We start from the raw sequence: 27,419 nt of genomic DNA, 5'->3' as shown, positions 1-27,419 counted from the left end.
GGCAGACACTGGAAAAGGCCTCAGAGCCTGACTGGGAGGGCCGGGAAGAGCCTGCTCGTGTTCTCTGGGTCCCCCTTCTTGCCTTCCCTCTACCCAGCTGCAGGAATTGGACCGGCAGAGTTTAGAAGCAGGGACTGCCCCTTTAAGAGGGGTTGGAATGTTGGAGCCAGAAGGTTCTGTAGCAGCTGGCCTGGGAGGGGGAGCCTGGCTGATCCCCTCACGCCCCCCCCCCCAGCTCCCAGGGGACTAGGGGAGGGGGCGGCCCCCACACTGGCCTGCCTCACACTAACTGGGCGCTGGGCCTGGAGGCTTCAGGGAAGGCCTCCCGGGCCCTCCAGGCCTGAAGGCCGCCTCTCCAGCCTCGAAGGCCGCCTCTCCAGCCTCGCAGGCCGCCTCTCCAGCCTCGCCTGAGGCCTGCACCACTCTTTGCAGCTGAGGCTCCAGAGCTGAGTGAGGGGAGGTAGTCTTCTTTCCAGTGATCATCAGGCTGGCTTCTCTGCCAAGACCCTCCCAGCCCAGGATGCAAGGGCCTTCTGTCTTCTTCCTGGCATGCTTGCTGTCACCTTCTGCCCTGGAACTTTAATGAGCACATGAAATCGTGTGTGAAAGTGCTTTGTATAGTGGGAGTGCTATGTAGACTCTGACTATTCTTGATTGTGTGGTTGTTGTTCCTACCCTGGAGTGGGGGCTCCTAGTGTGGTAATGATTGTCTAGCTTCAGTCTAGAGACAGACGGACGGACAGACGTGCCTGATTAGAAGATTGTAAAAAGAATCAATCTGGAAACATTGGTTGTAAGGGCAGTGGGTGCCTCAGCTTGGCAGGCAAGAAAAAAAAATAGGTTGGAAAGGACCAAAATAATGCCTTGGGGTACAGGGTACGGATCGAGGGAAAATCAACCCGAGTCCCCAGGCTTGGGCCAGATGCCTTGAGGAACTAGGATAGCCCAAGTCTCTCGTCTCCTACCTTGTTCCTGCCTCCCAAAGCAGACCTCTCAGGGCCTCTTCACAGTCTCCAGAGGATGCTATTGAGCCAGGCCTAAGCACAGTTGTTAGAGGGTCCCCTTTACATCCTTTCAGTGTTCATTTAATATGTATATTATTTAAAATCTACTCTCATTTTACTCAATTTTTTTCCTTAGCTTGACCAAGCTAATAATATAAAATCAACCACAAGCCATATTTTCTGTTTATATTTTTCAGAATATGTTACAAATATTGAACTATTGAACTAAGGAATGTTTATCACGTGCCTCTTGAAGGCATTTGGTATTTGAAGCACCCTTTGCAAAATATCAGAGTTAGCTGTTTTAGCAGGGTTGAGAACAATGATAAAAATGAAGCAGAGAAGATTGATTGAATGTTTTTATCCCCAGAAGGATAAATGAGCAGGAGACCTAGTGAGGCTATCTTGTCACAGAAGACTAATGGAGCACATTTACAGTATATTTAATTTACTTTACAGCTGTCTTTGTGGTGCTCAAAATGTACATGATACTAATCTAAATACTGTGCAAATCTCACTGAATCGTCTTAACAGCCTTATGAAGTAGGTGGTAACTGCCCCACTTTATAAGTGAGGAAACAAGTGGGCATGGTGGTACATACTTGGAATCCCAGTACTTAGGAGGCTGAAACAGGAGGATCTCAGGTTAGCAACCAGCCTCTGCATCTGAGGCCCTCCACAACATAGTGAGTCCTTTTTTTTTTATTGGTGTATTGTAATCATACATCACATTGGAATACAAGACTTGAGAGGATATACAAGCACACATCATCCAATTAGCCCTCATCCAGTCCCCATCCCATTCCCTCCCCCTCCCTTGATCCCATGCTTGTTTGGTGATTAACTTTGACACATTTGTTTATGTACCTCCTGAGTTTTAAAGAGACTCCATCCTCCCCTATTCCATACCCTCTGATTGGTCACCTTAGTTGCTTCACTATAGGGCCCTTTCTATAGCTCGACCTCTTCCTGTTGCCCCTTTCCTCCTAGTTATTGCTGATTAGGGGAAGCATCTGATTTTTATTTTCTGCGATATTTCTCTGTGCATGCCGCATTGCAAGTACCGATCCCACTCTTGACGGCCCCAGTAGTGGCCTGGCTACCCGGTGGACTGACCCAGACCTCACTGGCTCAAGCAGCGGCCTTGCCTCATGGGAGGCCCCGATTCTGGTCTCGCTGGCCCCGACACTGGCCTAACCCCTCAGCTGGCTCCGATCCCGGCCTCGCTGGCCCCAGCACCATCCTAGCCTCAAGGCAGGCTCCGATACCAGCCTCGGCGGTCTCAGTAGCAGCCTTGCCTCACGGAAGGCTCCAATGTCAGCCCCGGCACCGGCCTAACCCCTCTGCAGGCTCCGATCCCAGCCTCGGAGGCCCCAGCTCCAGCCTTGCCTCACGGCAGGCTCTGATGCTGGCCATTGGCCCCGGCACCGGCCTAACCCCTCAGAGGCTCTGATCCCGGCCTCGGAGGCCCCAGCACCGGCCTAGACTCACGGCAGGCTCCTATCCAGGCCTTGCTGGCCCCAGCACCAGCCTAACCCCTCGGCAGGCTCCGATCTCAGCCTCAGAGGCCCCAGTAGCAGCCTTGCCTCCTGTCAGGCTCCGATGCCGGCCGTTGGCCCCGGCATCGGCCTAACCCTTCGGCAGGCTCCGATTCCGGCCTCAGAGGCCCCAGCACCAGCCTTGCCTCACGGCAGGCTCCGATCCTGGCCACGGTGGCCCAGGCACCGGCCAGTGAGTCCTTTTTTAAAAAATAAATAATACAAGCAGGGCGTGGTGACTCACGCTTGTAATCCCCGCACTTGGGAGGCTGAGACAGGAGGATCGCACAGGTTCGAAGCCAGCCTCAGCTACTTAGTGAGGCTCTCAGCAACTTAGTGAGACCCTGTTTCCAAATAAAATATAAAATAGGTCTGGGAGTATAGCCCGGAGGTAGAAAGCCCCTGGGTTCCACCCCCAGTACCACCAAAAACAAACAAACAAAAAAAAAAAAAAAACAAAGCCAGCCTCAGCTACTTAGTGAGGCTTTCAGCAACTTAGTGAGACTCTGTTTCCAAAAAAAAAAAAAAAAAAAAAAGGTCTGGGATTATAGCCCAGAGGTAGAAAGCCTCTGGGTTCCACCCCTAGTACCACCAAAATAAATAAATAAATAAATAATACAGCCAGGCTTGGTGGTGCACGCTTGTAATCCCTGCACTTCGGAGGCTGAGACAGGAGGATCGCGCAGGTTCGAAGCCAGCCTTTTTATTTGGAAACCCTGTTTCCAAATAAAAAAATAGGTCTGGGAGTGTAGCCCAGAGGTAGAAGGCCCCTGGGTTCCATCGCCAGTACCACAAAAAATAAAAAATAAATAAATAAATAAATAATACAAAATAGGGCTGGGGCATAGTTGGAGGTAGAAAGCCCGTGGGTTCAATCCCCAGTAATGCAAAAAACAAATAAATAGATAAATAGAAAATAAGCGAGGAAAGTAGAGCACAGAAAACTCAAGTAAGTTGTCCAAAGTTACACAGCTAGCAAGTGACAAGAGCTTAGTTGACATCAGGAGTCTGGCTCCAAAGTCTAAAGCTTTAATCACACAGTTGTAGGTGTGATTGTTATCACCATTTTACAGGTGCTGCTCTCTAGGGAGATGGTAAGCCTTGGCAAACTGGTGAGGTGATAAGGCTTCCACTTTTGGGGGGCTCAGGACTTGCTGGCAGGAGGTAAAGAACCAGAGGAGGAAGGCTACTGGCTGCCAGTCTCTTTACTCCAGGCTCACCCTCTGAGGTTGGAGTGTGAGGTCTGAGGACTCCCCAAGTCCCATCTGGCCCCCAGAATTATCTGTCCAAGTTCAGGGTAAGCCCAGCCCTCTTAAGTTATTGGGTAATGGAGGAAGGATGAGCATTTTCAGCAGTGAAGAAGTGGTGGAGAGAACAAGATACCCATTGCTAGTGTATGTGGCAAGTTAGGTCGCTGTGTTGTCCCCTCTCCAGATCACACACTGTCCTGCCTCTGGGCCTTCTGCCTGGGGCACTCTTCTCCTATCTCCTCCTGGCCCAAATTCTCCATCCTCCAGGTTGAGCTTTTCCATGAGAACTATCCTGGCACTTTGTCCTTCCATCCGTAACCACTTCTTAGCCAAGTTCCAATACCTAAGTAACATTCAACAGATGTGTTCAGTGAATACATCTGTTGCTCTTATGGCTATAACTGCTTCCTACTTGCAGTATGCTTACTTGATCAGTCCATTAGCCTGTAGCCTGTCAAGAGTGTGGGGCAGGCTCAAGGCCTGACACTTCATGAGGTCCATGCAGTGGCAAGCACAGGAGCAACAGGACATAAAGGCTGCTTGGCTCTTGGCAAAAGTGTGTGTGTGTGTGTGTGTGTGTGTGTGTGTGTGTGTGTGTGTGTGTGTGTTTTGCTGGTGATTGAACCCAGGGGTGATCTACTTCTGAGTTGCATTACCAGCCCTATTTTTTTTTTCCAGTACTGAGGATGGAACCCAGGAACATTCTACCTCCGAGCTACACTCCCAGCCCTATTTTTTATTCTTTTTGTTTGTTTGTTTTATTTTATTTATTTATTTATTTTGTGGGTCTGGGGGTGGAACCCAGGGGCATTCAACCTCGGAGCTTCACCCCCTGCCCTATTTTTTATTCTTTATTTTGAGACAGGGTCTCATTAAGTTGCAGAGGGCCTCACTAAGTAGCTGAGGCTGTCCACGAACCGCAATCCTCCAGTCTCAGCTTCCCGAATGCTGAAATTACAAGCGTGCACCACCATGCCCAGCTTTTATTCTTTATTTTGAAACCAGGTCTCACTGAATTGCAAAGGGCCACACTAAGTAGCTGAGGCTATCCACAAACCCGGATCCTCCTGTCTCAGCCTCCCAACTGCTGGGATTAAAAATGTGTGCCACCATGCTTGGCTTTTTCATTCTACCTCCAAGCTACAACCCCAGCCTTGTATTTTATTCTTTATTTTGAAACAGAGTCTCGCTGAACTGCAAAAGGCCTCACTAAATTAGTAGCTAAGGCTGTCCTTGAACCGTGATCCTCCTGTCTCCAGCCTCCCAAATGCTGGGATTAAAAACGTGCGCCGCCATGTCTGGTTCATTTTTTATTTGAAACAGGGTCTCTCTATGCTGCAGAGGGCCTCACTAAGTGGCTGAGGCTGTCTGCAAAACCACGATCCTCCTGTCTCAGCCTCTCAAGTACTGGGATTACAAGTATGTGTCACTAAACCTGGCGGCTAAAACGTTTTTGTGTGTGTTGAACTGGGGATTGAACCCAGGAGCATTTTACCTCTGAGCTAAACCCCCAGTCCTATTTTTAATTCTTTATTTTGAAACAGGGCCTCACTAAGTTGTAGAAGACCTCACTAAGTAGCTGAGGCTGGCCACGAACCTGTGATCCTCCTGTCTCAGCCTCCTAAGTACCGGGATTAGGATTACTAGTGTGCACCACCATGCCCGGCTCCTTTTTGTTGTTGTTGTTGTTGTTTTTTTTTTGAAACAGTGTCTCGCTAAATTGTCCAAGATGGGCTCAAATTTCCTATTCTCCTGTCTCAGACTCCCAAGTAGCTGGGATTACAGAAGACATGTACCACTGTGTTCAGCTTGGCTAAAGCTTTTTTTTTTTTTTGCGAAACTGGGTATTGAACCTGGGGGCATTCTACCTCCAAGCTACACCTCCTCCAAGCCTGATTTCTTATCCTTTATTTTAGAACAGGTTCTCACTGAGTTGCAGAAGGCCTCTAAGTAGCTGAGGCTGACCACGAACCTGTGATACTCCTCTCTTAGCCTCCCAAGTACTAGGATTACAAGTGTGGGCTACAAGCTGGGTGTGGTGGCGCACGCTTATAATCCCAGCACCTGGGAAACTGAGACAGGAGGATCGCACAGGTTTGAAGCCAGTCTTAGCTTCTTAGTGAGGCTCTCAGCTACTTAGTGAGACCCTGTTTCCAAAAAAAGTATAAAATAGGTATGGGAGTATAGCCCAGAAGTAGACAAAAGCCCCTAGGTTTTACCCTTAGTACCACAAAAAAAAACAAAACAAAACAAAAAACCACACACACAAAAAAAACAACAAAACAAGTGTGTGCTACAATGCCTGGCAGCTAAAACTTTTTTTTTTTTTTTTTTTTTTTTTTTTTTTGCAGCTGGTGATGGAACCCAGAGGCATTTGGCCTCCGAGCTACACCCCCTGCCCTTTTCTTTATTCTTTGTTTTGAAACCGGGTCTCACTAAGTTGCAGAGGGCCTCACTAAGTAGCTGAGGCTGTCCGCAAACCCTTATCCTCTGGTCTCAGCCTCCCGAATGCTGGGATTACAAGCGTGTGCCACCATGCCCAGCTTTCAATTTTTTATTCTTTATTTTGAAATAGGGTCTCACTGCGTTGCGGAGGACCTCACTGAGTAGCTGAGGCTGGCCGCAAACCGTAATCCTCTGGTCTCAGCCTCCCAAATGCTGGGATTACAAGCATGCGCCACCACACCCGGCGCTAAAACTTTTTAATTGAATGAATGATAGAGTTGTTGATGGTTAGTAACTAACTTTTTTGTATGTCTAGACTATACTAGGCATTTAAGGATCCCATTTACCAGGATAAGACAAAGGCTTAGAAAAGTTAAAACATTTCTCTAAGATGAGAGGGCTAAGAAGTGGTAGAATTGGAATTTGAACCTATATTTTTCTAACTCCGCTTGCAGGGAGTCTGAGGAAAGTGAATGCTATGGAACCCTATTCAGCTCTACCATGGGAGGGTACAGCCTGAAGTTCCCCAAGGTTGCTGGAGATGAGCTGATTATTTTGGGTCAGCAGAGCCTTGGCGACCTGGCGGTGACCTCCAGAAAGAGAGGAAACATCTGTAGTGTGGATCAGCCATTGTGGGGCTGCTAGGGGAAGCCAGGGGGCCAGCAGCAGTTTCCCACCTGAGACCCTCTCCAAAGCAGGACATAGAGTCTATGCCATATGACCCATGCACCTCCTTTTCCTTTGAGTTCAAGCTCTCCTGCAGATCTGCAAGTTTGGGGTTCCCTGTGGCCAGACTGGCTGGTGGGTCTGAGCTACCTCTCTGTCCTTCTCCCAGCCTATCCTGTGTCTAGGCGTTCTGCCATCATGAGCCTTAAAACATGATTTGGGCTGTTTTCTTAGGGTCGCTGTAGGATTGGGGATGCAGGGAGCCAGGGCTGGGTGAGAGGGAGGAGGGCAGGCTTGGCCTGCAAACTTGGCTGTGAGTCACAAGGAGCCAAGCATGTTCCCACTCTGGCAGAAGTACTGTTAGTGAGGGGAGAGTGGGCTTCCCAGCCTCCTCCCTGCGGCCTGCTCTCTGCTTAGATCCTAGGCATGTGTCATCCCCTTGCCCACAGACCATCAGCCCGGCTCTACTCCTGGGGTGTTTGACAGTCTGACAGTTCTGACTTTTCCATTCCCTATTGGCCCCAAACTGCAGTCAGTGTTTGATTTCTTGCCTCCCACACCCCCAGGCCAAACTGCATGCCACGACCACATCCCATACCCCTCGTGCCCCACATGGCCGACCCTACCACCACTAGCCCTCCTCTCAGACCCATATTACCTCTGTCATTGTGCAGGAAAAAGTGTGACATACTGTGGAAAGAATAAGGGTTTTAGAGTCAGAGGAGCGTGGGGTTAAATCCAGCTCTGACATTTACTAGCTTCGTGACCCTGAACGGGCTACTGAATGTATCATGAAATGCAGATCCTATTGTCTACCTCTGGAGCTGATATAAAGACTGTATGTTCTAACAATAGGGGCAGAAGAGAGTGTAATGGGTAAGAACATGAACTTTAAAGTCAAGTTAACCAGGACTCAGATGCTGGCTCTCTGCTTACTAGTGATGTAACCTATGGAGCCTAGTTTCCCCATCTGCCCCTACCATATAGCACTGTTGTGAATATTAAATGAAATGATACACTTAGCCTCATGGTGAACATCTGTAACCCCCGTGCTTGGGAGTCTGAGACAGGAGAATTGCAGGTTCAGGATCAGCTCAGCAACTTACTGAGACTCTCAACAACTTAGTAAGACCCTATTTCAAAATTTAAAAAAAAGGGGGGGGGGCAGATAGGGTGGCATATATCTGTAATCCCATTACTTGGGAGGCTGAGACAAGAAATTTGAAGGTTTGGAGATAGCCTAAGCAACTTAAGGGGGTTCTCAGCAATTTAGTGAGACCTTGGTTCCAAATAAAAAATAAAATAGGGCTGGGGGTCTAGCTCAGGTGTCAGAGGTAGAATCCCCTAGGTTCAGTCTCTAGCACCACACATACACAGACAAACAAACAAAAATAAGTAAATAAAATAGAGGAAAGGGGTGTAGCTAGGAGGTAAAATGCCTTTGGGTTCTAGCCCCTGTACCATAAATAAATAAGTAAAAGTAAATAACAAAATAATACAAGTAAAGTGCTTAGCATAGTGCTTAGTCCATAATGCTAGCTCAATAAATGAGAGTAGTTGTCACTGTTAAGTATCATAGTGGCACATGGAAGATGTTCAGTAAATACCTTTTCCCCTTCTCTTTTCTAATTTCCTTCCATTCTTTATCCACACCTCTAGCAACAATGTCAGGGTTCCCAACTGAGATGGGACAAACAGTAATGATTGTATACTTTTTCCCCATTTGGGGGTCAGAGGGAAAGAGAAAGTCCTTCCCAGAAAAGCCATATGGGAGCTGGGTAAAGCACTTCAGAGGTTCTGGGGAGTGGCCTGTAGGACAGCAAATTTTCCATTGTAATTTGCAATCACCTGATGTCTTAGAGGATGCCCCAGGAAGGCAGCTGCCTAGACAGGGCTGTTGTCTTCCTTGTGTTGAAGAGCTACCCTTAGTTCACCTCTTTCCTGTTCCCATTTAAATAGTCTTATAGCTGTGTATGGTGACACATGCCTGTGATCCCAGGATTTGGGAGGCTGAGACCAGAGGATCGCAGGTTCTAAGACAACCTCAGTAAATTAGACACTCTCAGCAACCTAGGATCGCAGGTTCTAAGACAACCTCAGTAACTTAGACACTCTCAGAAACCTAGTAGTCCCTGTTTCAAAATAAAAAATAATGCCAGGCATGGTGGCACACACTTGTAATCCCAGTATTTGGGAGGCTAAGACAGGATGATCACAGGTTCATGGCCAGTCTCAGCTACTTAGTGAGGCCCTCTGCAACTTAGTGAGACTCTGTTTCAAAATAAAGAATAAAAACAGCTTGGGTATATCTTGGAGGTAGAATGCCCCTGGATTCCATGCCCACTACTGCAAAAAATAATATAAATAAATAAAAAGGCTGTAGCTTGGAGGTAGAATGTCTGTGGGTTCAATCCCCCCCCTCAAAAAAAAAAAGACTGAATTACAGTTTAGGGTAGAAGACAATTGGGACTATAAGGACTGTTTTCATGCCTGAAAATTCTCCCTGATGTCCCCTTTCCCTGCAGAGTGGTGAAGGAGGAGATCTCAGATGACAATGCCAAGCTTCCCTGCTTCAATGGCCGGGTGGTGTCCTGGGTAAGGAGCCCTCAGCCTTCTCCTTCCCATTTCCCTAAGCTGGCTAGAGGGCAGAAAGGCATTGCCGAGATTGCCCCGCTGGCTCTGTGCTTCAGCATACAAATCTTCCTTTGGTTTTCTAAGTGAACTGTGTCTCACACCAGATTGATTCTTCAGCCTTTAATGAAAAGGAGGAAGCCGGGCGTGGTGGCGCACGCTTGTAATCCCAGCATTTGGGAGGCTGAGACTGGAGGATCCGGGTTCACGACTAGCCTCAGCTACTTAGTGAGGCTCTTTGCAACTCAGTGAGACCCTGTTTCAAAATAAAGAATAAAAAAATAGGGCTGAGGGTGTAGCTCAGAGGTAGAATGCCTTGGGTTCCATCCCCAGTACTGAAAAAAAAAAAAAAGAAAAAGAAAAGAGGGAGACTGGTGGGAAGGGGTAAAAAGGACAGACAGAAACACAGGGTGGAAATAGAATGTCTCACATGCCCATTGAGCTGCTCTCCCCTGTTGACCTCTGCTCCCTCTCCACTCCGCTTCAGGCACCATGCTTCCCAGAGCCCCCTCAACCCGGGTATGGGACCACCCTCACCTCACTGCCCTCACACAGTCCCATCTCCTCTCCCTGCTTCATTGTGCCCAGCCTTCGTCCCTGCCAGAAGCCAGCTCTCCCCTTCTCCCTGGTGCCCCCAGGACATACTAGCTACTCATTTTCTTCCCATCAGCTGGTGTCAGCTGAAGGCTCTCACCCAGAGCCTGCCCCCTTCTGTGCTGATAACCCTTCGGAGCTGCCACCACCCATGGAACGCACTGGAGGCATTGGGGACTCCCGACCCCCGTCCTTCCAGTGAGTGTGACCTGAGGATGGGGTTTCCCAGGGGAAGGCTGCACCAGCTCAGCCCATGGCTGGGGAGGGTACTCCCACCCTTCCCCTTCCCACCAAGTCCCCTCTTCCCTGTAGCCCTCAAGCTGGTGGGGGCAGCCAGGAGAACCTGGACAATGACACAGAGACAGACTCCTTGGTGTCTGCCCAGCGGGAGCGGCCACGCCGGAGGGATGGTCCAGAGCACGGTAGGTCTTCCGTGAACAGGAATACCCACTCCCTCTCCTCTCCACTTCTTCCCAGCTCCCTGCCTCTGTGCCCTACTTCCTGCCCCTCTCTTCTCCCTTCTCCCCTGCACCGGGCACTGTGTGACCCCAGCTGCCTTCATCCCTGCAGCAACCCGGCTAAATGGTACTACAAAGGGGGAGCGGCGGCGGGAGCCTGGCGGTTATGACAGCTCCTCCACCCTCATGAGCAGTGAGCTGGAGACTACCAGCTTCTTTGACTCTGATGAGGAGGATTCTACCAGCAGGTGGGGCATTTCTTTCAAGGAACCCAAGGGGCTGATGAGCCCTGGGGATGCTGTGCCCCTGGGAGGGATGTGGGATTCCTGTTTGGGACCTGAGTCCTGCAGTGCCTCCCATGGGGCGGGGCTGGGCCAGCCTGGTGGGGAACGACTGTGGGCCCCACAGGTTCAGCAGCTCCACAGAACAGAGCAGTGCCTCACGCCTAATGAGAAGACACAAGCGGCGGCGGCGGAAGCAGAAGGTCTCGCGGATTGAGCGGGTATGGGGCCTGTGATGCTCAAGAAGGATGGGGGCAGACTGAGCCAGGCAAGGCCACGGCTTTTTCTTCCTTGGAGCCCTTCCCTTTGGCTCAGCATTTAGAACTGTGGGGGGAGAGCTGGGCAGGGTGGCGCACACCTATATTCCCAGAATGGGAGGCTGAGACAGTAGGATTGCAGGTTTGAGGCCAGCATCAGCAACTTCAAGGCCTTCAATAACTCAGTGAGGCCCTGTTTCAAAATGCAAAAATAGCTGGGCGTGGTTGCGCATGCTTGTAATCCCCACTCTTGGGAGGCTAGACAGGAGGATCGCATAGGTTCGAAGCCAGCCTTAGCTACTTAGTGAGGCTCTCAGCAACTTAGTGAGACCCTGTTTCCAAATAAAAAAATATTTAAAAAATAGGTGTGGGAGTATAGTCCAGAGGTAGAAAGCCCCTGGGTTCTACCCCTGGTACCATCAAAATACAAAAATAAAAAGGGCTGGGGGTATAGCTCGGAGGTAGAATGCTCCTGGGTCCCATGCCCAGTACCAAAAAACCCAGACAGACAAACAGAAAAGCCTGTGTGGGAAGCGAGTGGCGATCTGAGGAGGGAGCAGGTGGGAGCAGTGAGTTCCTGCCGCCCCGCAGAGCTCATGGCCTCTGTCTCTTCCAGTCCTCATCCTTCAGCAGTATCACTGACTCCACCATGTCTCTCAACATTATCACCGTCACTCTCAACATGGGTGAGTCTCGACAGTAACACTCTTCAGCACCTACTGTATGCCAGGCACAGGGCAGTTGTGAGGGGTGACAGGGGCACAAGATTTGTTTTTTTCCCTTTTTCATAAACATCAACTGAAACGTAAACTGATCACTTTAGTACTTCATGGTCAGGGTTATGACAGATAAACACAGAGAGCTGTGGAAGCAAAAAAAATGGTGCCAAGGAAGGCTTCCTGGAGGAGGAGGTTTCCAAGTGCCCTGCCTCTTGCCAGTGCATTCTCACTCTAAGATTTCTGCCCTAGGGACAGTTTCCTCATCTCTCTCTGCTTTCTTTTTTCCATCTCTCTCTCTCCCACCCCTCTCTCTTTTGCAGTATTGGGGATTAAATCTAGGGCCTCAGCCAGGCGTGATGGTGCACCCTTGTAATCCCTCCCAGTACTTGGGAGGCTGAGACAGGAGGATCACAGGTTCGCGGCCAGCCTCAGCTACTTAGAGAGAGCCTGTTTCAAAATAAAAGAATAAAATAGGGCTGGGGGTTTATCTCAGGTAAAAAGCCCTTAAGTTTCATTCCTAGTACCACAATAAACAAACAAACAATCCCAGGGCCTTAAACATGCTAGGCAAGTGCTCTACCACTGAGCTACATCCCCAGCCCTTTGTATTTTGAGACAAGATCTCTCTTAAGTTGCTCAGGCTGGCCTTGGATTTACAGTCCTCCTCAGCTTCCTGAGTAGCTGGGACTATCAGTGTCTACTGTCACACTTAGCTCCTAAGGCTTTCTTTAGGAGATAGCTTGATGTAGTAAAAAAAAAAACCAAAGAGCCCTACTTGAGAGCTTAAATCTGGATTTGAATCCTGCGACTTACTAGCTTAGAAAAGTAACTTAAAATCTACTAAACTTGCTAGGTATGCTGAGCGTGGTGGCACATACTTGTAATCCCAGTACTTGGGAGGTTGAGACAGCAGGATTGCAGGTTCACAGCCAGCCTCAGCTACTGTTTCAAAATAAAGAATAAAGGCCAGGCGTGGTGGCGCACGCTTGTAATCCCCACACTTGGGAGGTGGAGATTGGAGGATCACGTAGGTTTGAAGCCAGCCTCGGTTACTTAGTGAGGCTCTCAGCAACTTAGTGAGGCCCTGTTTCCAAATAAAATATATAATAGGTCTGGGAGGGTAGCCCAGAGGTAGAAAGCCCCTGAGTTCCATCTCTAGTACCATAAAGAAAGAATAAAAAATAGGGCTGAAGCAGGGCGTGGTGACACATGTTTGTAATCTCAGTGTTTGGGAGGCTGAGACAGGAGAATCTCAGTTCAAGGACAGCCTCAGCTACTATTTAGTGAGGCCCTTTGCAACTCAGTGAGACCCTATGTCAAAATAAATAATAAAAAATAAATAGGGCCGGGCGTGGTGGCACACGCTTGTAATCCCGGCGCTTGGGAGGCAGAGACAGGAGGATCACACTGGTTCAAAACCAGCCGCGCTGGCTTAAGAGACCCTGTTTCAAAAACTTTAAAATAGGTCTGGGAGTGTAGCCCAGAGATAGAAGGGCTTCCAGGAACCCCAGTACCACCAAAAATAAATAAATAAATAAATAAATAAATAAATAAATAAATAAATAAGGCGGGGGGTGCAACTCAGAGGTAGAATGCCCCTGGGTTCCACCCCCAGTACCAGAAAAAAAAAAAATTGGGCTGAGGGTGTAGCTCAGAGGAAGAACCTCTGGGGTTCAATCCCCAGTACTGGGGGAAAAAAAAAATACTTGCTGTGGTGCCCGCCTATAATACCAGTACTTGGGAAGCTAAAACAAGAAGGATCACAGGTTCCAGGACAGCCTCAGCAACATAACAAGACTCTCAGCAAACTAGTGAGACCCTGTTTCAAAACAAAAAATAAAAAGCTGGATCTGAGCGGTTGTGGTGGAGCATGCTTGTAATCCCAGCATTTGGGAGGCTAAAACAGGAGGATCACAGTTTAAGGACAGCCTCAGCTACTTAGTGAGGCCCTTTGCAACTCAGTGAGACCCTGTTTCAAAATAAAGAGTTAAAAATGGGGCTGGGGCCCAGCACTTGGGAGGCTGAGACAGGGGGATTGCATAGGTTCAAAGCCAGCCTCTCAGCAATTTACTGAGACCGTGTTTCCAAATAAAACATAAAATAGGTCTGGGAGTATAGCCCAGAGGTAGAAAAGCCCCTGGCTTCCATCCCCAGTATCACCAAAAAAAAAAAAAAAATGGGGCTGAGGGTGTAGCTTGGAGGTAAAATGCCCCTGGGTTCCATCTGCAGTATAGAAAAAAAGGGGGGGGGACTAAATGATGTAGAATGCCCCTGGGTATTCGATCCTTAGTAACAGACACACACACAATCACCAAACATCATTTGCCTGCTCTGTTAAATTGAGATTGATTACTCACAAACAGCAGAGATTAAATGAAAGCATATTTAAGCACACTATAAGCCAGGCAAGGTGGAATTTACCTGTAATCCCAGCTACTTTGGAGTCTGAGGCAGGAGGACTGTAAGTTTAAGGCCAGACACTGGCTAACTTAATGAGACCATCTCAAAATTTAAAAATGAAGAATGACTGGAGATGTAGCTCATCGAACACCATTGGGCTCAATCCCTAATACTGCAAAACAAAAAACCTACACACAAAAAAGCATACTGTTCACAGTACATGATTTGAGTTCATTAAATGTCAGTTCTTATCCTTTTCCATCCTTTTCTAATAAGGGGTGGGAATTTGGATAGTAACCTGTTCCTCTCAAGGTATTAAATTATTCCTTTAGAAAAGTATAACTTCTTGGGCATCTCCATTGTGGGCCAAAGCAATGAACGTGGTGATGGAGGCATCTACATCGGCTCTATCATGAAGGGTGGGGCTGTGGCTGCTGATGGACGCATCGAACCAGGAGATATGCTGTTACAGGTATCACCTACCCTGGGCGGTGGTGTGGACAGGGAATGGGGAGGAGTCCCTGCCCTCTGGAGGAAGACCTTCTGCCCCACAGGCTTAGCCTCCCTGCCCCTCTCCTCAGCAGAGCCTGTTACCCCACTCCTGGCTCTCTTTCTCAGGTAAATGAGATCAACTTTGAGAACATGAGTAATGACGATGCAGTCCGGGTACTGCGGGAGATTGTGCACAAGCCAGGGTACGGATAGCATGAAGCATGGGGAGTCGGGTGGGCATTTCTGGCTGTCAGGCAGGGGGCTTTCAGCCTCCACACATCTTGCCCTTACTAGCTGACACCTTGTTTTCAGGCCCATCACCTTGACTGTAGCCAAGTGCTGGGACCCAAGTCCACGTGGTTGCTTCACATTGCCCAGGAGTAAGTGGATAGGGGCCTCGTTCCTAAAGCTGGTGCTTGGCATACATGAACCCTCTCTCTCCTTTTTGCTGTGTTGCCCTTAACTCCTCCCCCTTCCTGGTGGGTTATGCAGTGGGCAGAGTAGACAGCCTGTGACTCCTCATCCTCCCTACAGGTGAGCCCATCCGTCCCATTGACCCTGCGGCCTGGGTCTCCCACACTGCAGCCATGACGGGCACCTTCCCTGCCTACGGCATGAGCCCCTCCCTGAGCACCATCACCTCCACCAGCTCCTCCATCACCAGCTCCATCCCTGACACAGAGCGTGAGTGTCTAACCCTGTTCCCTGGGCCCAGCAGACAGGGCCAGAGGGAGGGGCTAACGAGGACTCACTTGAGCATCACGGAGAACAGGAGAGGGGACTCCGTTCATTCCAGCTCCCTTACACTGCAGCTTTCCCCCAGTGGACGCACTGATCTTTCCTAAACATCATTTGCTTCTGAACCTATATTGAGCACCCAGGTAGCCTCAGTTTCCTTTTATAAAATGGGACTATCAAGCTGGCATGGTGGCACATGCTTGTAATTCTTGTACTTGGGAGGCTGAAACAGGATAATCACAGGTTCAAGGCCAGTCTTCACAACCTAATGAGGCCTTTGACAACTTAGACCTTGTTTCAAAATAAAATAAGTAAATAGGGCTGGGGTTTTAGCTGAGAGGTAGAATGCCTCTGGGTTTGATCCCCAGTTTGACAAAAATGAGTGAATGAGCCAGGTGAGGTGGCGCAGGCTTGTAATCCCTGCACTTGGGAGGCTGAGACAGGAGGATCACAGTTTCTCGGCTAGCCTCAGCTACTGAGTGAGGCCCTCTGCAACTTAGTGAGACCCTGTTTCAAAATAAAGAATAAAAATAGGATTGGGGGTATAGCTTGGAAGTAGAATGCCCTTGGGTTCTATCCCCAGTACCACCAAAAAAAAAAAAAAAATTAAGAAAAAAAATAGATATTACGATTCTCATTTTTACAGAAGGGGAAACTGAGTGTCCAAGAAATCAATAGTTTTTCAGTACTGGCCCATAATTATTGGGTGTTAGAGCTGAAATGCAGACTCTTATTTACCTAACTCCAAACCCCTTTTTTGCCTCTCTATTCTGTTTCCCACACCTAGGCCTAGATGACTTTCATCTGTCCATCCACAGCGACATGGCTGCCATCGTAAAAGCCATGGCCTCCCCTGAATCCGGGTTGGAGGTTCGAGACCGCATGTGGCTCAAGATTACCATCCCCAATGCCTTCATCGGTGAGAGAGCCCTGTGGTGGGGGGAGGGGGGAAGGCAGAGAGTGACTGTGTGGCCCGGCCAGGCGAGGGGGGCCTGAGAACACCTTGGACCACTCCTCTGGGCTGGCACTAGTTCTGACTTCATACCTTCAGTGGGGCCAGATGAACACAAATCAGGTGGCCTCCCAATCAACTGGCAGCCTTATCCCCAGGCTCAGACGTGGTGGACTGGCTGTTCCACAATGTAGAAGGATTCACTGACCGGCGGGAGGCCCGCAAGTATGCCAGCAACCTGCTGAAAGCCGGCTTCATCCGCCACACTGTCAACAAGATCACCTTCTCCGAGCAGTGCTACTACATCTTTGGAGACCTCTGTGGCAGTATGTACCTCCCAACCTTCTTGACCTACCTGGCTGGGAATGGGGAGGTATGCAGGGGTATAGCAGAAGACTGCAGTGGGAACAGTCCAGTCTAGCCTCTTCGCCTGCCCTCACCTCCCTCTTTGGCCTGCATGCTCTAAGTGCCAGTTCTGTGCCTGGCATGGTGCTGGTGGTTTCTTAACTATCATCTCACATGTGCACTAGATCCTTGAAATCCTCCCCTATTCTCAGGGGAGGAAGGATTACTATCCATGGTTATTTATTTAGTGGCACTGAGGATTGAACCCAGGGGCATTCTACCTCTGAACTACGCCTCCAGCCCTATTTTATTTTTATTTTGAAATGGGATCTTGCAAGATTAATGACAGTCTCACTACTTGCCGAAGCTGTCCTGAAATCTGCAATCCTGCTGTCTCAGCCTCCCAAGTACTGGGATTACAGGCATGCACCACCACACCTGGCTACTATCCATGTTCTTAGATGAGAAAACACTTATCAGTGTGGAATAGTTTGCCCCCATCTCACAACCTAGTACCAGAGGAGTTAGGCCTTGGATCCAAGTCTTTATGGCCCCAGATCTCTTGCTTTTCCCACTACCGGGGGCTGCCCTGGGTCTGTGGTGCTATGGAAACATTATATCAGCAAGGCTAAACGGAGTGGCTGGCCTTGGTCTCTGAACCAAGTATGATCCATCAGTGCAGGACCAGGGGCTGATCAGAGACTCCAAGTCATCCTCAGACCCTTGGGATGGGCTGTACCATAGAATGAAGCTGGAAATCCATTAGGGTCAAGTTGCAGAGGACACTGAGAGCTATATTAAGGTGTTTAGACTTGATCCTGAGGAGCACAAAGCCAGTGAGGGTTATTACACAGGGGAAGTCTGTGGGAACCTTTCTTCTCCTCCTCAGTCTTGGGCTGGGGAGTCCTCAGAACAGAACAGAGTCTCACCCCCAGAAGCCACCTGTGCCTCAGGAAGCCTTCTCTCAGCCCAGTGATACTGGCTGGTGTCCAAAGGCTAATGCTTTAAAATGCTTCAGACGGCTGGAATGGTGGCACAACCCTGTAATCCCTGTACTTGGGAGGCTGAGACAAAAGGATCACAGGTTCAAGGACAGCCGCAGCAAGTAGTGAGTCTCAAATCAACCTAGTGAGACCCTATTTCCATATAAGACATAAAATCAGGCTTGGAGTTTAACTCGAAGGTAGAATGTCTCTGGGTTTAATACCCAGTACCACAAAAAAATAAATGCTTCAGGTTAAGGTCTAGAGAATAGAATGGCTAGTCCTGCAGAACACAGCCCTGGAAGGAGGGTGGAGTCTCTGGCTCTCAGCACTCCAAGCATGGCCGCAGGAGTAGTGATAGGTGCATAGGATTTGGGATTTTAACAGTCCTGAGTTCAAATCCTAACTCTGCCCTGTGAGCTCGAATAAGTGGTGTAGCTTTGTAGCACCTCCATTTCTTGATCTGTAGATGGGAGCTAAGAGTTTAGCCTATCTCACAGGGCTTTCCTGAGGATAAGGTAACATATGTAATGCTTTTAGCATAGTGTATAGCTCAGGGTGAGTACTTTATAAAAATTGCCTGTTGTTCATATATTTAATTGATTATAAAATGTGCTTTTTTCTGCCGGGCATGGTGGTGCATGCTTGTAATCCCCGCGCTTGGGTGGCGGAGACCTTGGGAGGCGGAGACAGGAGGATCGTGCTGGTTCAGAGCCAGCTGCGCTGGCTTAAGATACCCTGTTTCCAAATAAGAAAAATATAAAATAGGTCTGGGAGTGTAGCCCAGAGGAAGAAGGGTTTCCAGGAACCCCAGTACCACCAAAATTAAATAAATAATGTGCTTTTTTCATATTTCAATAACAGAAATTGGAGTATATCTTGCAATATCTTGTGTGTACGTAGTGCTGAGGGTTAAACCCAGGAGCATTCTACTTCTGAGCTACACCCCAGCCTATTTTAATTTTCTAATTTTAATTTTTTAATTTTTAATTTTTATTTATTTATTTGGTGGTACTAGAATGAAACCCAGGGGCTTTCTACCTCCGGGCTATACTCTCAGACCTATTTTATACTTTATTTGGAAACAGGGTCTCACTAAGGTGTTGAGAGCCTAGTAGCTGAGGCTGACTTCGAACCTGTGCAATCCTCCTGTCTCAGCCTCCCAAGCACTGGAATTACAAGTGTGCGCCACCAATCCTGGCTTTTCTTTTCTTCTCTTTTCTTTTCTTTTCTTTTCTCTTCACAGGTCTGGGGATAGAACCCAAGAGGCATTCAACCTCTGAGCTAAACCCCCTGCCCTATTTTTTATTCTTTATTTTTAAAACAGGGTCTCACACTGAGTTGCAAAGAGCCTCACTAAGTAGCTAAGGCTGTCTGCAAACCGCTCTCCTCCCGTCTCAGCCTCCCAAATGCTGGGATTGTAAGTGTGCACCACCACGCCCGGCTCCAGCTTTTCTTTTTTTTTTTTTTTTTTTTTTTTTTTTTTCGGGTCTGGGGATGGAACCCAGGGGCATTTGACCTCTGAGCTACACCCCCTGCCCTATTTTTTATTCTTTATTTTGAAACCGGGTCTCACTGAGTTGCAGAGGGCCTCACTAAGTAGCTGAGGCTGTCCGCGAACCGTGATCCTCCAGGTCTCAGCCTCCCGAATGCTGGGATTACAAGCGTGCGCCACCACGCCCGGCTTCTTTTTTTGTGAAACAGAGTCTTACCAAGTTTTTGAGGCCTCAGAAAGTTGCTGAGGCTGGTTTTGAACCTGTGATCTCCCTGTCTCAGCCTCCCAAGTACTGGGATTGCAGGCATGTGCCACTGTGCCTACCTGTAATCCATAGCTTCTTTTTTTTTTTTTTTTTTTTTTTTTGAGTTTTTTTATTTTTTATTTTTTTAATTTATTTTATTGGTGCACTGTATTCATACATTATAGTGGGATACAAACTTTTGTAGACATACATGCACACATCGCCCAGTCAGCCCCCACCCGATCCCCACCCCGTTCCCTCCCCATCCCTCCTTCCCATGCTTGGCTTAGTGGTTGACATCTAGTATTATAGCAAATTATCCAAAATTAAAAATGATAATCTCACGTAACAGTTTCATTTGTCTGATACCAAGCTTTTGATGACTTAAAAATAACATTTCAATATTTCCTTTTACTTTCTTTCTTACCAGAGAATATTTTTTTCTATTTTTTTTAGGTGAAACTATCATATATTTATATATTTATTTTTCAGAAAAAATCTATCCTAATATGGAATATGGACTCTAGGTACCCAAAACGATCTTGAAAAAGAACAAAGCTAGAAGATATATATTTTCTGATTTCAAACCATATAAAGCTACAATAATTGAAACAGTGTAGTACTATTCTAAAGGCAGATATATAAACCATTGGAGTTAAATAAAAGCCTAGAGCTAAATTCTTCCCTATATTGTCAAGTTATTTTTGACAAGGTTTCCACGAACATTTGGTGGTGGAAATAAAAATCTTTTAACTAAATATTGTTAAAAAATAATAATTACATGGAAAAGAATACAATTGGACCCTTACCTAATCCCATATACAAATATTAACTCAAAATAGATAATAGACCTAAATATAAATCTTAAGACTATAAACTTTTAGGAGAAAATCTGGGTCATTAAACCTCACAACATTGAAATTGGCAGTGATTTCTTGGTTATGATTTCAATGGCACAGGCAACAGAGGAGTATACAAACTCCCTAAAAAAAAAAAAAATTGTATATCCAAAGACAATGTAAACAGAGTTAACAGTTACTAATAGAATGGGATAAAATATTTCCAATTGCTATATCTGAAGGTATATTAATATTCCAACTAGAGATCCTAAAAATTAACAACAATAAAGGCAAACAATACCCTTTTGAGATAAGTAAAAGACTAACAAATAATGAATCTCCACAGATAACCAATCTTAGTTGACTGTTGGATGGAAAATCTTGTTTCTCTGGTTCTGGTGTGTGTTACCTATTTCTTCTTTGTAGTTAATCTCTTTGAGTATTTTCTCTAGTGCTGGTTTTGAAGACATAAATTCCTTCAGTTTCTGTTTGTCATGGAAGCTTCTTATTTCTCCATCTAATTTGATAGAAAGTTTTGCTGGGTAGGAAATTTTTGGCTGGAAGTTGTTTTCTTTCAGAGTTTGGAATATGTTACTCCAAGCCCTTCTGGCTCTCATGACTTGGTTTGGGAAGTCTGGAGTGATTCTAATTGGCTTGCCTCTGAATGTCACTTGGCCCTTTGCTTTTGTTGCCTTTAAGATTCTCTGCTTGGCTTCCACATTGGTCATTTTTACAATTATGTGGCGTGGGGATCCTCTTCTCCGATCCTGTCTAAAGGGAGTTCTATAAGTTTCCTGGACCTTTGTATCAACCTCTTGCTCTATGTTTGGAAAATTTTCTGCTATTACTTCCTTGAAGAGATTGTTGATCCCTTTGGTTTCACTTTCTTTTCCCTCCTCTATTCCAATAATTCTTAGGTTAGCTCTCTTAAAATGGGCCCATATTTCTTCAATATCAGATTCCTGCTGTTGGATATTTTTTTCTAGATTAGAAACTATGATTTCATTTTTGGATTGCTTATCTTCTAAGAGCGAGATTCTGTTCTCCATGTGTTCTAATCGGTTGTTTGTGCTTTGAATTGAGGCCTTTACTTCATTAATTGCATCCTTTATCTCTTTTTGGCTCTCTCTGAGTTCTTTTCGAAGCACCTCTATTATTTCTACAGTTATTTTCCTGATTTGATCTTCTAGAAATCTCTGATTTTCTGTTTTATCGGGTTCTGATGTTGTGGGGTTGTGGGCATTAATTGCTCCAGTATTATTCCTCTTTCCCATGATTTCGGATGTTTGTGCCTTCTCTGGGTTCTTCCCTTGGGTCACTATGACTTCCCTTAAGGTGTTCTGGATCTCGAGTCAGTAGTATCTCAGACCCCACTACTCCTTTACTGGGTTTTATCACAGAGTCTCCCACCCAGAGAGTCGATAGAGGCTGCTTTAGACTGTGGGGGGTGCCAGGTTGCACGTTCTCCTATGGTGTGATATCTCGGCCTCCGCCCCTTCCCCACTGGGTCAAGTCCCAGGGATTTCTCCTCTGTGGCCCGCAATTTGACTCACTGTTCTTGAGTACGCAGATGTAGCTGTACTGGCCTTGCTGAATTTGCTGCTGCTGCTGCCAGTAGCAATATGGCGCCGCTGCTACACCCTCGGCTGTGGGGCTGGCGTTTTTCTTTTTTATTTTGATTTCTACTCTGAATCCCTGCAGCGTGTGCTGAGCTCGGCCACTGGGAGCTGTAGATGCTCTCTGCGCGGAGAAATCTCGCCTAGCTGTTCCTCAGTGGCTCACCTCGGCTTGCTGTGGCCGTCTGGTGAATTCGCCGCTGCCGCCTGCAGTATGGCGCTTCTGCCGCGTCTGCCGCGTCCTCGGGCGCAAGGCCGGTGTATCTCCTCTGTGGCTCTGTTCTCAGTCTGCTTTCTCTCTGGAGCCTGGTGATTTTTTGTTTCACTGGTGATGGTGTTTTCTGGCTATGAAAGGCGCTGATTTTGTGGTAATGGATATTTGTTGTTAGCGGAGCTCTTAAGCCTCGCTTTTCTCGGTCGCCATCTTCCCGGAAGTCTCCCATAGCTTCTTAATCAATGAAATCTGGTTGTTATTGTTACCATTAACAGAACTCATCCCTGGACCCAGACCTCCAGGGGCACCAAGAGCTTCCAAGGCAGCTATTGCCTTTGCTCAAAACATCATTCCTTCTCTGAGCCCACTTGGGTCTTCTACTCATGGGTTCAGGCCAACCAAAGCCCAGTTCAAGGCATTACTGACAGAAGCACCTATTCCTTCTCAGCTGGGAATGTGTCAGGATCAAAGGGAAAAACTGGGGGCCCGGGTTGCCCTAGGAGCACAGTTGTTTTCTAGGGCATTTTCCTAATTTCTCTACAGGTTAAAGTAATCACCACCTCTGGGCATAAGTTCGAAGTTCGCTGCTTCCCTCCACAGCTCCCTGTGCTGCTGCCGGCCTCCTGATAGGCTGGTGGCTTGGGGCAGGCCACCTCACAGCTCCATCTCCTCACTTCTCCCTGCAAAGCTGGGCTGGCTCCACCTTACAGCTCGGAGGAGGATCTTATCTTTATAGAGCTGTTATGGTTCCCTCAGAGCTCCTGGGCCTGGTAAAAAAAAAAATGGTGTGTAAGCAAGCAATGTCACAGGCAGGTAATCAGCCCTAGTGGCCCCTTATACTCCTTTCAAGGTAATTCCAGTGTTGGTAAGAGTAGCCTTGCCCTTAAGGAGTGTACAGTGCCGGGGTGATGTGGGGAGATCGCCAGAGTCATGAAATAAGTAACAGTGATAGAGTGAATCAGTGCCAGGCCTGGCTACAAATGGGTGCAAGGCACAGAGGGGGCACCTAGGTTGTTCTCTGTGGCCCTTTCCACCTTACCTCCAGCCTTTTTTTTTTTTTTTTTTTTTTTTTTTGGTGGTACTGGGGCTCCTGGAAGCCCTTCTACCTCCGAGCTACACTCCCAGACCTATTATATATATATATATATATATATATTTTTTTTTTTTTTTTTTTTTTTTTGAAACAGGATCTCACTGAGTTGCAAAAGGCCTCACTAAGTAGCTGAGGCTGTCCGCGAACCACGATCCTCCAGTCTCAGCCTCTCAAATGCTGGGATTACAAGCATGTGCCACCACACCCTGCTCTGCCCCAGCCTTTTAAATACTGGGGTTACAAGCATGTCCCACCACGCCCAGCTCATTCTGGGTTGTTTTTTTTTTTTTTTTTCCTTTCAGTACTGGGGATGGAACCCAGGGGCATTCTACCTCTTGAGCTCCACCCCCAGCCCTATTTTTTATTCTTTATTTTGTTTTTGTTTTTGGTGGTACTGGGGTTCCTGCAAGCCCTACTACCTCCGAGCTACACTCCCAGACCTATTTTATACTTTTCTTATTTAGAAACAGGGTCTCTTAAGCCAGCACAGCTGGCTTCGAACCTGCACGATCCTCCTGTCTCCGCCTCCCAAGCACAGGGATTACAAGTGTGCGCCACCATGCCCTGCTTATTCTTTATTTTGAAAAAGGGTCTCACTGAGTTGCAAAAGGCCTCACTAAGTAGCTGAGGCTGTCCTTGAACTGAGATCCTCTTATCTCAGCCTCCCAAGTGCAGGGATTACAAGCATCTGCCACCACACCCAGCTTATTCTGGGCTTTTAATGGATATATTTCTAGTTTTAGGAGAAGGGGGAGGATAAATTACACCTAAGACCAGGTGTGGTGGCACATACTTGTAATCCCAGTACTTGAGATGCTGAGATAGAAGGATCATAGGTCCAGACAGGAGGATCTCAAGTTCACAGCCAATCAACTACCCAGTAAGGCCTTCCACAACTTAGTGTGTTTCAAAATAAAGAATGAGCTGGGCATGGTGGCACACACTTGTAATCCCAGCATTTGGGAGGCTAAGACGGAGGATCACAGTTCAGGACAGCCTCAGCTACTTAGTGAGGTTCTCCGCAATTCAGTGAGACCCTGTTTTAAAATAAAGAATTAAAAAAAAATTGGGCAGGGGGGTGTAGCTCAGAAGTCAAATGCCTCTGGGTTCCATCCCCAGACCGCAAAAACAAAAAAATAAAGAATGAAATAGGGCTGGGGATATAGCTCGGAGGTAGAATGCCCCTGGGTTAAATCCCCAGCACCACAAACAAAACAAAACAAAAATAAATAGAAAGCCAGGCACGGTGGTACCCGCTTGTAATCCCAGCATTTGGGAAGCTGAAACAGGATTCGAAGACAGCCTCAGCTACTTAATGAGGCCCTCTGCAACTCAATGAGACCCTGTTTCAAAATCAAGAATAAATAATAGGGCTGAGGGTGTAGCTTGAAGGTAGAATGCCCCTGAGCTCAATTCCCAGTGCCACAAAAAAAAAGGGAGGAGGAGGAGGAGGAGGAGGAGAAGAAGAAGAAGGAGGAAAGAAAAAAATAAATGGTAGTGTTTGCCCCTCCTTCCAGCCATCTGAGGAATAAGGAGAAAGTCCCACAAGTTTGGCAGGGCCTCTGAAGTTCTGCGAGTGGGTGTTGGCTGAGAACTAGAATGCTGTCTTGGGGCCTTCCTGAAGAGGGTCTTCTTCATGAAGAAGGGGTCTCTGGGAGTGGCCCAGGCGCTCTGCAAAAGGGTCAGCTCCCTGGCTTGTGCCATGCCTCCTCCCATTCTGACTAGATTCCACCACTGTTGCCTGCTGTCTCACCTAGCCTGGGGCTCCTGATCAAGGGCTGCAGGCCATGGAGCAGGCCCAGCTCACCCACACCTCTCTCCACAGACATGGCCAACCTGTCCCTCCACGACCACGATGGCTCCAGCGGTGCCTCTGACCAGGACACCCTGGCCCCTTTGCCGCACCCAGGGGCCGCCCCTTGGCCAATGGCTTTCCCTTATCAATACCCACCACCGCCTCACCCCTACAATCCTCACCCCGGCTTCCCAGAGCTGGGCTACAGCTACGGTGGGGGCAGTGCCAGCAGTCAGCACAGTGAAGGTAGGACGGAGGGCGATGGGAAGCCACAGATGAGCCCAGCTTCCTGCGCCAGCTCCGAGCATCCACCTGGGTCCTGCTTGTCCTCTACAGGCAGTCGGAGCAGTGGCTCCAACCGCAGCGGCAGCGATCGGCGGAAGGAGAAGGACCCAAAAGCCGGGGACTCCAAATCGGGTGGCAGTGGCAGCGAGTCAGACCATACGACGCGCAGCAGCCTGCGGGGTCCCCGGGAACGGGCGCCCAGCGAGCGCTCGGGCCCCGCAGCCAGTGAGCACAGCCACCGCAGCCACCACTCGCTGGCCAGCAGTCTGCGCAGCCACCACACGCACCCCAGCTATGGCCCTCCCGGAGTCCCTCCTCTCTACAGCCCCCCAATGCTGATGATGCCCCCACCGCCCACAGCTATGGGGCCCCCAGGAGCCCCTCCGGGCCGCGACCTGGCCTCCGTGCCCCCTGAACTGACCGCGAGCAGACAGTCCTTCCGCATGGCCATGGGAAACCCCAGTGAGTTCTTTGTGGATGTGATGTGAGCAGGGCCCTCCCCCTGCCATCCCGCCCTTTTCCCTGGCCACATTCCCCTCTCCATCCGTCCATCTTTTTTACTTAGTCTGGTACCTGAAAGGAAAATAAACGGAACTAAATCCAGGCACGCTAACTGCTGCTGGGCACAGCTAAGGTGGGGTGCACCAACCATTCAGCTCTGCCACCCCTAACTTGATCAGGCCCAGCTCGTCCACTAACCGCTGTGCGGGACTTCCCAAGAGCCTTCCTGTCCGGACTTGCTGGTGCTTACTCCCCTGTACCCCAACCTCACACACTTTAGGAGCTGGCCCCAGTGGTGCCCTTGGAGGGGCCTGCTCACCTCTCTATTCCCCCTCCCAGAGTGCCCTTCCACTATTCATTCAGCTATATCCCTGGTCTTAAGCCCATCCCCTCAAGCATGTGTGCAAATCTCTTGTTTTTGCCCCACAGTACTGACACCAAAAAAAGTCACTTCATCTACCCTTCCTAACTGTCCCCTGCCTGCACCCTCACCCTGCATCCTAGAGCTGTAGTCATTCATCTCAGTAGTCATGCTGTTTATCCCCACCTGCCTAGCCCTCGTCAGAAGCCCAGAGGGTCCCCTCAGGTGCCTGGGCAGCTAGTGGTTTCCAGGGAGTATCTCTGCTCAATCCCAGCCCGCTGCCTGCCCTGTGTGCTGTTTCCTTCAAACCCTAACCCTACTAACCAGCAGGCTCATCTCACCTCCAGGCCTGAAACATCTCTTCTCTTTCTTTTTCTTCCTCCCAATTTTCTCTGGGCCTGGAGCAGCCAAGAATTTCGGGCTGTTTGACTTTCTGTGAGCCCAGCGTCTGAGGAGACCAGGATCCCTTCTTCAGCAGCCCTGCAGGGCTTCCCAAGGACGTCCAGCCCCCACACGCACAATTCAAGGACACTAAGCTTCTGGGGAGGGCCCCAGCTTCACCCACACATGAGGACCCTGTTTCCAGAGTATTTTCTCTCTCTCTCTCTCTCTCTCTCTCTCTCTCTCTCTCTCACACACACACACACACACACACACACACATACACACACACACACGTGCCTATGCAAGTTCACTTAAGCCTCAGGGCTGGTACCTGCCCCAGAGGGCTGGATCTTCTCTCCAACTCCTCTCCCAAATAGTGGGGCTGGTCCCCCATATTCCCTTTCTCTCCTTTCTCATAGCCCTGAAGCTTCCTAGACATGTGTCCAGCATCTTCCTACCTAGGTACAGTCCATAAGCTGGGTCTTTGGCTGGGCTCAGCAAAGGACCATCCAGGTGACTGAAAGGCCATTTTCCTCACCCCTCCCCACATACCCCTTCCCTGATTGCACACTTACAATGGTACCCTAGAACAAGGACAGGAACCTACAGGCCAGTTGAGGTTAGGTAAGAGGACTTCCAGAACTGGGCATGGTGGTACGTGCCTGTAATCCTTGTACTTGGGAGGCTAAGATAGGATCGCAAGTTTGAGGACAACCTCAGCAAGTAATGAAACTCAACAACCTGTTTCTAAAGAAGAAATAAATCAGACTGGAGGTATAGCTCCAAGGTAGAATGCCTCTGTGTTCAGTCACCAGTACCACAAAAGGGGGCAAAAAAGG

At 48.4% G+C, this 27,419-nt stretch overlaps 1 protein-coding gene across 2 annotated transcripts in view; it reads left to right on the top strand.

Annotated features, from left to right (window-relative positions):
• The window catches only part of DVL3 (dishevelled segment polarity protein 3), a gene marked incomplete at both ends in the record, with an annotated part of 27,447 nt that extends 812 nt beyond the window's left edge, over positions 1 to 26,635 (top strand). Inside the window, 15 exons of one of the 2 annotated variants that reach the window (XM_080696732.1) lie at positions 9,429 to 9,498; positions 10,205 to 10,326; positions 10,441 to 10,550; positions 10,699 to 10,834; positions 10,995 to 11,088; positions 11,741 to 11,810; positions 14,576 to 14,715; positions 14,862 to 14,938; positions 15,048 to 15,115; positions 15,270 to 15,419; positions 16,261 to 16,392; positions 16,584 to 16,751; positions 25,080 to 25,295; positions 25,386 to 25,796; positions 26,604 to 26,635. In XM_080696732.1, the coding sequence (XP_080552858.1) occupies positions 9,429 to 9,498; positions 10,205 to 10,326; positions 10,441 to 10,550; positions 10,699 to 10,834; positions 10,995 to 11,088; positions 11,741 to 11,810; positions 14,576 to 14,715; positions 14,862 to 14,938; positions 15,048 to 15,115; positions 15,270 to 15,419; positions 16,261 to 16,392; positions 16,584 to 16,751; positions 25,080 to 25,295; positions 25,386 to 25,796; positions 26,604 to 26,635 (1,996 nt within the window). Of the gene's footprint in view, positions 1 to 9,428; positions 9,499 to 10,204; positions 10,327 to 10,440; positions 10,551 to 10,698; positions 10,835 to 10,994; positions 11,089 to 11,740; positions 11,811 to 14,575; positions 14,716 to 14,861; positions 14,939 to 15,047; positions 15,116 to 15,269; positions 15,420 to 16,260; positions 16,393 to 16,583; positions 16,752 to 25,079; positions 25,296 to 25,385; positions 25,823 to 26,603 lie in introns of those variants that run through there. The other variant, XM_080696733.1, reaches the window with a different exon arrangement.
• Positions 26,636 to 27,419: the final 784 nt, after the last annotated feature.

Source organism: Muscardinus avellanarius (genome assembly GCF_963383645.1).
Source record: "Muscardinus avellanarius genome assembly, chromosome: 5".
Taxonomy (NCBI): domain Eukaryota; kingdom Metazoa; phylum Chordata; class Mammalia; order Rodentia; family Gliridae; genus Muscardinus; species Muscardinus avellanarius.
The sequence above is the reverse complement of the archived record's forward strand: the minus strand, read 5'-3'. Positions and strand labels throughout refer to the sequence as shown.